Raw genomic sequence first — 14,191 nt, 5'->3', positions numbered from 1 at the left:
CTTTAATCCTAAATGTCCAAAACAGGGCACAAAATAATGAAAGCGCCATAAATACATTCGATCTGACCGTAGATGAAAGTTTCAATTCACATAGGCTGAAGGTATATCTCTGTCGGCCAAACCGACTGATACTTTTTTTTACTTGTTATGTTTATATTTGGTCGAAATTAGCGATTTCAACCAGTGTGCGATGCACAATGTTGTCCATTGTTTGTAAACGTGCACCAAATAGAAGGCAAAATTTAAAAATACAAATTCTTAGCGTTCACAACCAAATTCCACTCACCAAATCTTTCGATATGAAAGACTCTACAATTTACGATGGAAAAAAACTATCGATTGTAATATGATGTAATATTGAACGAGTAAAAATATATGCCCTAAGCCTGTGTGAATTGAAACTTTCATCTTTTGATAATATCGCATTGAATACCGGCTACGCTACCGAAATCCGTTTCCCCAATAATTATGTAATAGGGGGTTTCAGATTTTGTGGCCCTTTTTTGGGCGTATGAGCCTGCCGATAAAATTTTTTGGACTTAAGCTCAAACGTGTTGCGAAGAAACTATCTGAAGGAATGCATTGTCATAGTCCGCGCGACCTCCAGTCATTTCAGAAAAATTTTAAAATTTTGTGGGGCAGGTTTTATCACAAAATAAAACGAGGCACAGCAATTTTTGCATATTTTTACATATTTGCATAAAATGAGCATATCGTCACCATAAATGCCCGAAGACGTAACCCACAAAATGAAAACTTTACAGTAGAAGAAAAAAACGTTATAAAATTAAAAACTGTTTTATAGAATATCAATCTTATGATGGCGAGTATTTGGAGCATTATCAATCATGTACGAAGGGAATACGTAATGAAACTAAAACCGCGAAAACGCTTGGCCCTATATTTCTGAAGCCGTATAGTCGCCATACGGCCAGTTTTGCCGGCTAAACAGGCGACCAGTTGCTTCGAAGTTTTTCTTACATGAACAATTTTAGTTGGATTTGGCTCGCTTTTGAAGACCTAAACGGTCGATTCCTGTTTTCTTTTGGGCTCCTAAGCATAGATCCATGGTACAATAATTAACAGGTAGAAGCAAGTGTTGTTGTACAACAATCGATACAACAACCACATAGAAACTTGTTGTTGTAAGTAATACTAGTGTCAATGGTATTTGTAAACAAAACATAAAAAGTGTGAATAAATTATATTAATTACAACACTAATCTTTCTTGGATTTTATTACATAAATTTGAAAGTCATGAATGAAATTTCGATTTATATGCAATTCTCTAAATGGATAATTGTAAGCAAGACGAATTTTTGTTACAAACATGTTTGTTATCGCTAAAAATTTCATGGAAAAGGAAAAGCTGCATCAAACTTTTGTTTTTTGAAATCAAGAAACATATGGTTATTAGGGCTTTAGTTTTTTTTTTTACAATTTTACAAATACCACATACATATACTAACATTATTTATATAACTATATTGTACCGCCTTATCTCCATCGCTAAACAATTTTTAGCTTCGAAACTATTTATGTACTTTTTGTTCTGAGCTGAATCACATATTGGTGCAACATATCACTGTGCAACATTTTTAAGGTAATTTTGTGCAAACAGTTTGAGCTTAGGATTTTTTGAAAGTACAGACCCAAACGACAAAAACCCTAGTTGGGTTTTGTTGTGTCAGATCCAGCTTGGATTTTTATGGCCCTATCTTTTTAAAGCAATTCTGGGCTATATCTCCGAAACCCATGTGAATCTTCATATCATCTCTGAAGCAAATTTGTAGATAGGGGCACGAATAAAATATTTATAGAAATAATGAGCTCGAAAAGCTACATTTATTGCTTCAAGTTTTATAAAGTATCGAAAATTTCCATAATTTGTATACATTTCACACACCATATCTCCAAAACCGTTAATTTTTCTTAATCTTTTCTTTAGGAAAATATTAGGTGGAATGTAATACGCAATTCTTCAGAAGATGCTATTGTTGTAAAATGACTCTATCACGTTGTTTTCAGTTTGTTTTTCAACGACGATTTAATAAATATGTCAATAATGTGGTGAAATCCGAAATGCGATGTGTTTGAAATACGTGTTGTAAAAGACATGATTCAAAATACCGCTGAAAAAACATGAAGTAAGCATTTTAGAGTTTCAGAAAGTTCTGAAGAATTATTGAGAACTTTATTTGGAAGATTTTGCATAGGGTTACTTGGATCAACTGCCAATAGTTTAGCTGATACTGGCCAGAATTTTAGCAATTATGTAGATCAAGGGTAGGCATTGTGACTCACAAGAGAGCCCATGTGCTCTAAGTGAGCGTAAATTTGTTATCGCTGACAGCCTGTGTAGATGCTAACACGTTGTGAACAACAACAAATTTACGCTCATTGAGAGCACAAGAGAGACCCAAAAATTTTCTCTGCCTCACTCTGCCCTAGATGGAGTTTTTCTTATGTGGATTTCAAGATTAGTTCTACTAGTTTAGGGCTACAATATTGCTAAAGACAGTAAGGCCAAATTCCTATTCGTTTCTGAGATAAAGGCCTGATCAATGCAAAAAAGTGTAGATTTAGCCCGGTTTAGATGAGGCCATAAAATCCGAACTGGATCTGACAGGACAACACCCTACTAGGGTTTTTGTAGTCTAAATATGTACTTTCAAAAAATGCATACTAAAAGTTGTATGAATTTTCAGTGTTGCATAGTGTTATAAAATGTATTGAGCATTTAATTTGCTAAAAAGAACCATTTCTTTAAGAAAACACTAAACATTTATTTATTCAATCACTTTACCGTCTATACTCAACGATTGTATTTAGAAAACTGAAGAAAAAAGAACAACATAATTAATAACATTTTTTTCCTCTTCGCTTGCTACGTTGGTTAACAACAACAAAGCACGAAACACGCGTGTCTTACCGCATACACACCACCAAAGCTTCTGCGTCTCCTATTACACCATACACACAGCTCTTTATTATAAAACAAGATTCCGCAGCCTCGAGAGCCCTATTGTTACTCTCTTTGACAAAAATCCTCTCTCCACCCATAAAAAATATGTTCTAACATAAAAAATATGTTGGTACAAAAACAAATAAAATTGAGATATGTTACAAAATGTAGTAAACATACATTTGTTTGGACACAAACAAACTATGTTTTGATCCAAATATATATTTTTTTTTAATCAGTCCCAAACAAATATTTGTTTGGATCCAAACATATTTCAAACATATATTTCTCTGCGTGTGCCGGTACAACAGAGGCAAATTATGAAAATTCATAACTTTTGTTTTCTGGGAAACAAGTAAAAAAGTAACAGTCATGTTTGCCGACAGAGATATACCCTCAGCCTGTGTGAGTTGAGATCTATATACATATATAAAAGAGCTCAGTCAGTGAGTGACTGAGTGACTGACATATCATCGCCCGGACGAAACCGCTGAAGCTAGAAAGCTGAAATTTTGACTGTGGGTTGCTGTCGGTGTGTAGGGGTGAGATAAGGCTGGGTTTTTGGAAATTCGACCTAGAAGGGTACGAGAAGTACTAAAAGGTACTATATATGGTACCATTTGTATTGGGCAAACGGGAAGAGCTAGAATTCTGAAATTTGGAATGAGGGTAACTGATGGAGAGTTAGAAAGATGTACCAAAGGGTTTTTGGAAATTCGACCTATAAGTGTACGAAAAGTTACTAAATTTGGTACCAATTTTATATTTTGAGCGGATATAGCTACAATCTTCATATTTGGTATGGGAATCAAGGTTGGGAAGTGGTGTTGATATAAGGAAATGATTTTGGAAGTTCGTACTTATGTGTACGAGTAGTACTAAATGGTACTAAATTTGGTACAATTTGGATTTGGTTGAACGGATAGAGCTGAAAACCTAAAATTTGGAATTTAGATTACCGTTGAAGTGTACGATTGAGATATGGGCGTAGTTTTGGAAATTCATCCTTATGTGTACGAAAAGTACTAAATGATACCAAATTTGGTACAATTTGGATTTAGATAGACATGGAAACCTGAAATTTGGAATTAAGATTACTGATGGAGTGAAGGATTGATGTAGTTTTGGAAATTCTTACTTATGGGTACGAAAAGTAGTAAACGGTACTAAATTTGGTACAAATTGGGTTTGGGTGAACGGATAGAGCTAGAATCCTGAAATTTGGAATTTAATTACCTTTGGAGTGTAGGATTGAGTTAGTCTTGGAAATTCGTACTTATGGGTACGGAAAGTACTAAATGGTACTAAATTTGGTACAATTTAAATTTAGTTGAACGGATAGAGTTGGAATCCTGAAATTTCGAATTTAGGTTACTGATGGAGTGTAGGATTGAGGTAGTTTTGGAAATAGATACTTATGGGTACGGAAAGTACTAAATTTGGTACAATTTATATTTGGGTGAACGGATAGAGTTGGAATCCTGAAATTTCGAATTAAGGTTACTGTTGGAGTATAGGATTGAGGAAGTTTTGGAAATTCGTACTTATGGGTACGAAAAATACTAAATTTGGTAAAATTTGGATTTGGGAGAACGAATAGAGCTGGGATCCTGAAATTTGGAATTAAGATTACTGTTGGACTGTAGGATTGACTTAGTCTTGGAAATTCGTAGTACCAAATTTGGTACAATTTATATTTGGGTGAACGGATACAGCTGGAATCCTGAAATTTATTATTAAGATTACTTATGGAGTGTAGCATTGAGGTAGTTTTGGTAATTCGTACTTATGGGTGCGAAAAGCAATAAATGGTACTAAATTTGGAACAATTTAGATTTGGGTGAACGGATACAGCTGGAATCCTGAAATTTATAATTAAGATTACTTATGGAGTGTAGCATTGAGGTAGTTTTGGAAATTCGTACTTATGGGTGCGAAAAGCAATAAATGTGTTCTCCATATTAAATATTGTTTATTTGTATATTATTCCTTTTCCGCTTACGAAGTAGCGGGCATTTTGCTAGTTTTATATATAGACTGATCGAATACGGGCTACATAGCCAAAATTTGTATACCCTCAGCCTTTAGGCTAAGGAGGGTATATACACTTTGATACGATGAAAATGTGCCTCATCGAAATAATGGTTTTAGACCCCAAGTATGTTTGGACGAAATGTGTTTCAGACAATTTGTAGTCGATCTAGCCATGTCTGTCTGTCTGTCTGTCCTGCTGGCTGGAGCGCACGATAACTCTCGAACGGATGAACCGATTCGGTTCAGATTTTGGCTTTCGTAATATTTTGCCCAAACTTAGTTTAAGTTCGAAGATGGGCTATATAGGTCCACTCCTTCCGGTACCACCCCCACAAAAGTTCCAAAATGTTCGGAAAATTTGTGCGCACGATAACTCTTGAAGGGGGTAAACGATTTGGTTTGGTGATTTGTACCAGACTTAGATGAGGTTCTTATATGGACTCAATAGGTCTACTCCTTCGGCTACTTCCCACACAAAATTTCGGATAAGTTAAGTTTAGGACCTGCTCTCGAATCGCTTTAATTTTTGTTTTAGCAACTTGTATTCACTGCCCACGATACGACGGTACAAGTTTCATCAGGGGCAAGTCCAAACTTCCTGAGAAAATAGCCTGAAAGTTTCACAAAACCCCTATGACACCGTGTGAGGTGGTTGGAGCGCAAGATAACTCTCCAACAGATATGCTGATTGGGTTCAAAATTTGGCCTTAGTAATATTTTGGCCAAACATAGTTTAAGTACGAAGATAAGCTATATCGGTCCACTCCTTCAGGTACCTCCCCCACAAAATTTCAAAAATGTTAGGAAAAATTGTTCGTACGGTAACTTTTGAAGGGAGTGGCCGAATTGGTCCATACTTTACACATCCTAATATATCTACCAGATATAGATCAGGTTCAAATATGGACTATATTTGTCCACTTCATCCAGTACCTCCCAAACAAAATTTCCGATAAGTTCACTTTAAGACCTGCTATCGAATTACTTTTATTTTTGTTGAAGCAACTTGCATTCGCTGCCTCAATTATGATGGTAAAAGTTTTTTCAGGGACAAAACCACACTTCTTAAGAAGACAACCCGAAGGGAGTAAAACCCCCTATGGCACCATATGTAGTGGCTGGAGATCGACTTACATAATGGTCAATGTCGATCCATTCCTTTTAGTAATTCCCCCGCAAAACTTCTGCTCTTTAACCTAATCAACATTTTTGTCGGTTCATACGTTCAACATTTTTAAAACCCTCTAAATACATACGTTTTTTTGGGAAAAAATTGTTTCAACATACACAGGCTGAGGGTATATCTCTGTCGGCCAAGCCGACTGATACTTTTTTACTTGTTTTCTATAAATTGTATAGCCAGGAAGTTTCAGTTAATATTGATCATATTTGGGGTACATAATTTCACGATTGTTGGCATTGCGGATAAATGCTTATGTTGTGCTCAAAAATGAAAGCGCAAATGTTTTGCACTTTTGTACAGAAGATACCTGAAAGAATCGACTGATATATATAGTCCATTTTGGAAGTTGTCCTAATTTTGGAAGTCATTCCTTTTGAAAGTTATTTTGTCAAGCCGTCAATTTACTTGGTCGCCGTAAGATTTAGAACTTTTGGACCAATCGTGACATAACCCACGAAAAAACAATATCGCTGTAAACAAGACCGCAAGGATCAAAATGTGCAATGGCTCCTCGAATAGCCCTTAAACTACACTTATGTTGAACTTCTGTGAGGGATGTATCCGAAGATGTTGTCCCAAATAGATATGTACGTTAGGAAGTAATTTTTGGATGTTTAAAGTTTCGGTCAAATCGGATAATTGAAATTTTGTGTTGGAGGTACCTGAAGGAGTGAATCGATATAATCCATATTCGACCCTAATCTATGTCTTTAAAAAATCGATTTGGACTTTCGAGTGTTATTGTGCTCATGATTTTAGGGAAACGTGTTGAAGTCTTGCGGGGGAAGTGTCCAAAGAGTGGACCGATATGACTTAAAGTTTGGACAAAATATTTGGAGATCCAAAATTTGAACCAAATCTGATCTGTTGATCTGTTCGAAAGTTATAAAGCGCTCGAGCCAGACAGACGGATGAACTGGAATTTTTTTGATGCGGGTTTCGTCATAACATTATTTCGATGAGGTACATTTTTATCGTTAGCTTAATGCCTGATGGTACAATATCACGGTGCTCTTGAACCAACGTTAAGTAAGCTCCATTCTGGGAATTTCTGCGGATTCTGAAACAACAATGTTCGTAGATGAGAAAAATTCAAAAACAAGAAATAATCGCTGGAGGGATTTTTTATATAAATCAAGGTCAAAGTTTTTAGGTTTATTTTAAGTTTTTGCGAGTTTGCTTTGAAACCGCTAGTCTAACCGAAATGGGGCTAAAGAACTTGTTGTAGCTGTGAAAATTTGTTTCATTTGCTTCTAGGTTTTACGATTTTTGAGATATAGAAGAGGTCCCATTTTTATGTTTTTTGTTAGGTTTTCGCGATTTGCTAGAATACCGTAAGTCTTATCGAAATGGGACTACAGAAAATCTTGCAGCTGTGAAAATTCTCTACAAGATTGGCTTTCGTAATTTTTGAAATATATAAGTTTAAGTTAGGAAATTTCAGTCATGACATTGTTTTATAAGGAGACGATACCGTCTGTGAATTGAAACCTACGAAAATACCATAAAGGACAATATTGTAAAGAATTTTCACTGCTACAACATTTTCTTTAGTTCAATTTTGATAGGCCTGCGGTTTATTTAAAAAGCGCTCCGGCAATTTTTTTTTTTTTTGATTTTTTCTCACCTATGAACCACCTATGAACCCAGGTGTAAGCTTTAAAGTTTTTTATACCCTCCACCATAGTATGGAGGGTATATTAAGTTTGTTTTTCCGTTTGTAACGCATTGAAATACTCATTTGCGACCCTATAAAGTATATATATTCTTGATCAGGGTAAAATTCTAAGTCGATCTGAGCACGTCCGTCCGTCCGTCCGTCCGTCTGTGGTAATCACTCTAGCATCCACAAAAATGGAGATAGGACGCTGAAATTTTGGGAAAATGCGTCTTTTGTTTCCAGGCAGGTCAAGTTCGATGATGGGCTATATCGGTCCACGTTTTGGTATAGCCCCCATATAACGGTACCCCCCGATTTGCGGTATTTTGACGTTTTTAGCTACATTTTTTGGCCGATTTAGCTATAATTTGACATCTAGGGTTCTTGAGTATCAATAAATTTATATAACAAAAGTTGTGGACATAGGTCCACGTTTTGGTATAGCCCCCATATAACGGTACCCCCCCATATACGGTATTTTGACGTTTTTAGCTACATTATCAGACCGATGTAGCTATAATTTGACATTTAGGGTTCTTAAGTGTAAATAAACTTATATATTAGAAGTTGTGGACATAGGTCCACGTTTTGGTATAGCCCCCATATAACGGTACCCCCCGATTTGCGGTATTTTGACGTTTTTAGCTACATTTTCAGACCGATGTAGCTATAATTTTACATTTGGGGTTCTTAAATGTCAATAAACTTATATAACAAAAGTTGTGGACATAGGTCCACGTTTTGGTATAGCCCCCATATAACGGTACCCCCCGATTTACGGTATTTTGACGGTTTTAGCTACATTTTTAGATCGATTTGGCTATAATTTGACATTTAGGGTTCTTAAGTATCAATAAACATATATAACAAAAGTTGTGGACATAGGTCCACGTTTTGGTATAGCCCCCATATAACGGTACCCCCCCGATATACGGTATTTTGACGTTTTTAGCTACATTTTCAGACCGATGTAGCTATAATTTGACATTTAGGGTTCTTAAGTGTTAATAAACTTATATATTAGAAGTTGTGGACATACAGTTTGTCAAGTAATTGTTTTCGAACCAAGAAAACTAACATTTTTCTGTATTAATCTATGAAAAATTACTGATAATTGGGATAAAAATGTCGGGTTTTTTGCAAAAAATAGTTGGTAGACTTATTAAGGACAAGATAGGATATATAAATAAAAAATTGACCCACGTAGTCCAAGAAAAAATAACGAAAACCCATAACTACATATAATTCAAGCTGTCAAATAAATGTTTTCGAAATTTAATGCAGGTTCCAAAATAATCCATATTTTGGTAAATTCTTGAAAATCATGACATTTTATGAATGTTATTCTTAAAAAGGGTAAACTACTAACAAGTATCAACAATATTAGGCATATAATATCCCTACTAGGAGGGTTACCATATGGACCAAGGGAGTACCATATTATATTACATATTACATTTAAACGGGGTCCTATAGGTCTTATACCGGGAATATCTGAAAACTAAGGCGTTTTATGAGTTTTTTTAGTTCACCAGGATGGACTGTCATCAATTACAATAAATATTACCTACAGAATAATTAGATCCGGGGTGTTGCCAGATCTACTAAAAGGTGCCAAGTTATATAAACAGTAAACGAGGCCACATGGATCCATCACCAGGGCTTAAAATGTGTTTATTTAACTCAAATGGAATTAAGAGATAAGGGAAATAAACCAAAATATGACATAAAAGTACAGAAATCGCTTAGAAATGCATATATAAGATATTGTCAGTCTATGCTGATTTTTAATAGACCTCCGATTTCCACTGTTTATAGTCAGTTCAGAGGAATTCTCTAAGCTTTTTTGCTTCCATGCTAACACTGAAGCATTATTTACCCATCAACATAATTTTCCCCTTAAAAATGTACTACAGTAGTACTGCAGAGTACGCGAAATTTGTCCAATATGTCGAAGTATGCATTTCTGAAAATTTTCGAAACCTTTACCCCATACATTTCTAAGCAATATTGGTCTCCTACTGTGATATTTCCGATTATTTAGTGAAATGCCATTATCTCTTAATTAATTTTAAGTAAACAAAAACAAACTTCGGTGCCTGTTTTGGGGCACAGGAGGCCTCGTTCATTGTTTATATAACCTGGTACCTTTTTAGTCGATCTGGCAACCCTTCTGATCTAATTATTCTGTAGGTAATTTTTATTGCAATCCTGGTGAACTAAAAAACGCCTTAGTTTTCAGATATTCCCGGTATAAGACCTATAGGACCCTGTTTAAATGTAATATGACCTGGTACTCCTTTGGTTCATATGGTAACCCTCCTAGTAGGGATATTATATGCCTAATATTGTTGATACTTGTTAGTAGTTTACCCTTTTTAAGAATAACATTCATAAAATGTCATGATTTTCAAGAAATTACCAAAAATATGGGTTATTTTGGAACCTGCATTAAATTTCGAAAACATTTATTTGACAGCTTGAATTATATGTAGTTATGGGTTTTCGTTATTTTTTCCTGGACTACGTGGGTCAATTTTTTTTATACATCCTATCTTGTCCTTAATAAGTCTACCAACTATTTTTTGCAAAAAACCCGACATTTTTATCCCAATTATCAGTAATTTTTCATAGCTTAATACAGAAAAATGTTAGTTTTCTTGGTTCGAAAACAATTACTTGACAAACTGTATGTACATGAAGTGAAATGTCTATTCGACAATATGTACGACATATCAAGGGTTCTCTGTGAAGTATATCTCGAAAACCAATTAGAAAATTGTTTTACTGCCTTAATCAAAATTTTGTATTCCTATTTTATATCAACTTGTTGCTAAATAGTGGGAGAAAATAAAGTAGAAAAATTTATTGTTGTGCATCATACAGTTATATCTGATGTAAATAGCATGAACATCTGAAGTTTTTCCTATCCGTAACTAATTTGTAGCCGAAAACAACCGTAAACGGAATTAATGCTCAAACTTTGGTTATATGGTATTAAAATCTGCAGTAATTTGTATTGTATATCACGGCGCTCTGGAACCAACTTAAAAAAAAAAAAACTTTAAAGCTTACACCTGGGTTCATGGGTGGTTCATAGGTGAACCAACTTTAAAAAAAAAACAAGTAAAAAAGCATTAATTTTTAAGACTTTGTCTTATTGGACTTTAAGGTCCTTGTTTGTTAATGAAAAATAAAGATTATTTTATTTAATTTTTTATCCGACGTTTCGTTGGTGTTTCCCAACATCTTCAGGGATAATTTATTAAATCTGGTAACAACAGATACAGAGTAAAGATTAAAATTTATACATTTGTTTTCACCTTATTTTTAAGAAAAGCTTTACTTACATATAATCTTTCGTCAAGTTTTAACATTTAAATTCGTCAAGTTAGTGTAAAAATTTTTTACGACACAATAATTAAACTAAAATAAATGCAAAAATAATTACGATTAAATGTAAATATCACAATGGCTTCTTAAAAACTAGGTATCACAGCTGTTAGGTAAAACACGATTAAAAAATTGCCAAGGTATAAATTGAGTTTGTGTTGTCCTTGTCTTCTTTTCTATTTATTGCGTGTTCCATTTTCTGCTGTATCCGTAAGCTCTCTAACGTGAATCTCTTATTCTCTATTCTTTCTTTGTCTAATATGTTTACATTGTCAAGATCAGCTGTATGGTTGCTTTCAAGACAATGTTGCGCTAAAGCTGTTGTTTGCTTCTTCTTTTGTATATCGTTGTTGTGCTCGGATATTCTTGTGCTTAGGCTCCTTTTTGTTGTACCAATGTACACTTTGCCACATTGTTGTTCAGAATTCCCTTTGCATTTTATTTCATAGACCACATTGTTTTGATCACCTTTTTCTGTTTTAGTTTTTGTTTGTGTGTATAGTGAAGCTATACCCAGTTGTTCAATAAATAGCAATTGCCTACTTTGACATAGGCATGTAACTAGTTACTCATTGATCCTAGTTACTTTACACCCAAAAATGGCATACAAAATAGCCTATAGCCTGCTTTTGTCACTGGAAATGGGCTTCCCTGCCTACCATGTTAATTCACTAGTTACTGGTAATGCGGAGTGTAACCTATTGACTATTTTATAGACTACCGATGGATAGTGTAATCAACAATGTTTTTCTCTTGTAATCTCTATTCAAAATTATTATTTCTCTTTTTGAAAACAAAATAGAAAAAATGTCAATTTAATTTAATTTTTTTCTGAATTTATAAAAGACGTATTTTGATGCGTTGATGTGCAAAAAGTTGTTGTTAAATGAAGATACAACAAACGTGAAGAACAGAAGAATATTTGGTAAGTATCGATATTTTTGCGACAATAGATTTTTTTATTATCTCATTACATTCTGTACATTTTATTTCAGGTACTTCTGAATTATCTGAAGGACACTTGAGATGAACATTCCCAGGACCAAATATACAGTTCTAGTTCATGGATTCACACACAAGTTTCAATAACAAGAATCAAAAGATTAACATTAAATTGTCCTTTGTGATATATGTATGTATGTATATACACGTTATGTAATTAAATAAAGCGTGGTTAGCGCATATACAGATTAACTGTTATAATTATATTTTTTAAACTGATATAATATCCTTTACACGTTAAGCATTTACACATTTAGCTGATCAAAACATACTAGTGAATTTGGCTATCATTTCTAACTACCGATTTAACTGGTTACTGGTAATGCAATGAAGGGACAATTGAGTTTCCCAAGACTATCCAATTACCTGGTTGCTGGTAATGCAATGAAGGAACAATTGACTTTCCAAGACTATCGAATTGCCTGGTTACTGGTAATGCAATGAAGGGACAATTGACTTTCCAAGACTATCGAATTGCCTGGTTACTGGTAATGCAGTGAGGGGGCAATAGACCCCTTCCTATGACATCCCCATGTTAAATTCACCAGTCTATAACATTGGGAGTAGATTGGGCGGTAACTAGGGGTGTTTACCAGTAGCCAGCAAAATTGCTAGTTATTCCCTAGTTACCCGAACAACTGGGTAGTTCTATAGGGTTTGTGTGCTAGACATCATATTCATTTATAATTTGTTTCATTTGTTTTGATTCGGTCAATCGTGGTATGTATTGTATGCTATAGAATTTAGTGTTGCCAGATGTGATGCTTTTTGGTCTATTTTGGGATTGTGATTTTTTAATTAGGTTATTTATTAATGTGATCGGATAACTATTATCTTTGAGAATTTTTCTTAGCTTCTCGATGTTTTTACTCGTAAAGCGTTCGTGGCTGAGAGTTAACACTTTTTTAATCAGGTTTGTGGCGGTATTTATTTTTTGTTGTAGAGGTTGGGTGTAGTGAAAATTCATTATTCTGCCGGATGACGTTGGTTTCATATACCAATCTGTGTATAATCTATTACCAAATTTGTGAATTTTTATGTCTAGGAATGGTATGCAGCCATTTTCTTCTATTTCAATTATTGCAAACATGTCGTCCACATATTTCGTCAAGAATTTGAATCGGATATTTTCTTTGTCAAGATCTTCTAAAATTTGCGTCAAGAGTGTGTCCAGAACGATGTCCGCTATTGTTGGGGATAGGGGGTTCCCCATAGGCATTCCATATATTTGGCTGAAAAAGTTTCCGTCATACATAAAGTAATTATTATCGTTAAGGCAAAATTGCAGTATTTTTAAGAATTGCGACTTGGGTATCTTTGTGTGATTTTTTAATATTTCCCACTGTGATTATGTTTTTGATAGCCAGATGTATCGGTATGTTGGTGAACAACGATACCACGTCGAAAGATACTAGAATGTCGTTTTCATCCATAATTATGTCGTCTAACTTCATTTTTAGTTCGAATGAGTTTCTTACGTTGTAATTGTCCACTACAGTAGTTTTGACTTAGCTGCCAAAACAAGTTTTGCACGCATTTTGTGGCAGCAAAGCGAATTTCGCACTTATCTTTAATATTTTTAGCTGCCAAAAAGTGGCAGTTATCCGATTCTCTCACCTGCCAAAGAATTGGCTCTTCATATAATCTTCAGCTTCAGATTTCTTGATATCCGAAAACTGTTTGAAGAGGAATAGTGAAAAAATAAAAACATATAATCAAAAAGCTTATTTTGCATCAGCTGAAAGAACAAAAAAGAAATTATATAATAATTATTATCGTAATATTTGCTTCCACATCTGTCATTCAATTTCTGTTTCAAAGGAGTGATCTTAACTTTTTCTTTGTATTATTGCAACAACCTGCAGGTGACACAATAAATATGCCTTGAACCTGCAGATGTGATATGAGAGAAGTCTCCCTTTTCCCTTCTGGGATGATTGTGGAATAACTAAT

General features: G+C 34.5%; 1 protein-coding gene across 1 annotated transcript in view; it reads right to left on the bottom strand.

Annotated features, from left to right (window-relative positions):
* Positions 1-846: 846 nt before the first annotated feature.
* LOC141398353 (uncharacterized) overlaps positions 847-14,191 on the bottom strand; it is a 285,059-nt gene continuing 271,714 nt past the window's right edge. The window contains exon 3 of the mRNA XM_073975640.1: positions 847-1,004. Within this exon, the coding sequence (XP_073831741.1) occupies positions 847-1,004 (158 nt within the window). The remainder of the gene's footprint in view (positions 1,005-14,191) is intronic.

Source organism: Musca autumnalis, unplaced genomic scaffold, assembly GCF_047663935.1.
Source record: "Musca autumnalis isolate F117 unplaced genomic scaffold, ASM4766393v1 scaffold_3, whole genome shotgun sequence".
Taxonomy (NCBI): domain Eukaryota; kingdom Metazoa; phylum Arthropoda; class Insecta; order Diptera; family Muscidae; genus Musca; species Musca autumnalis.
The sequence above is the reverse complement of the archived record's forward strand: the minus strand, read 5'-3'. Positions and strand labels throughout refer to the sequence as shown.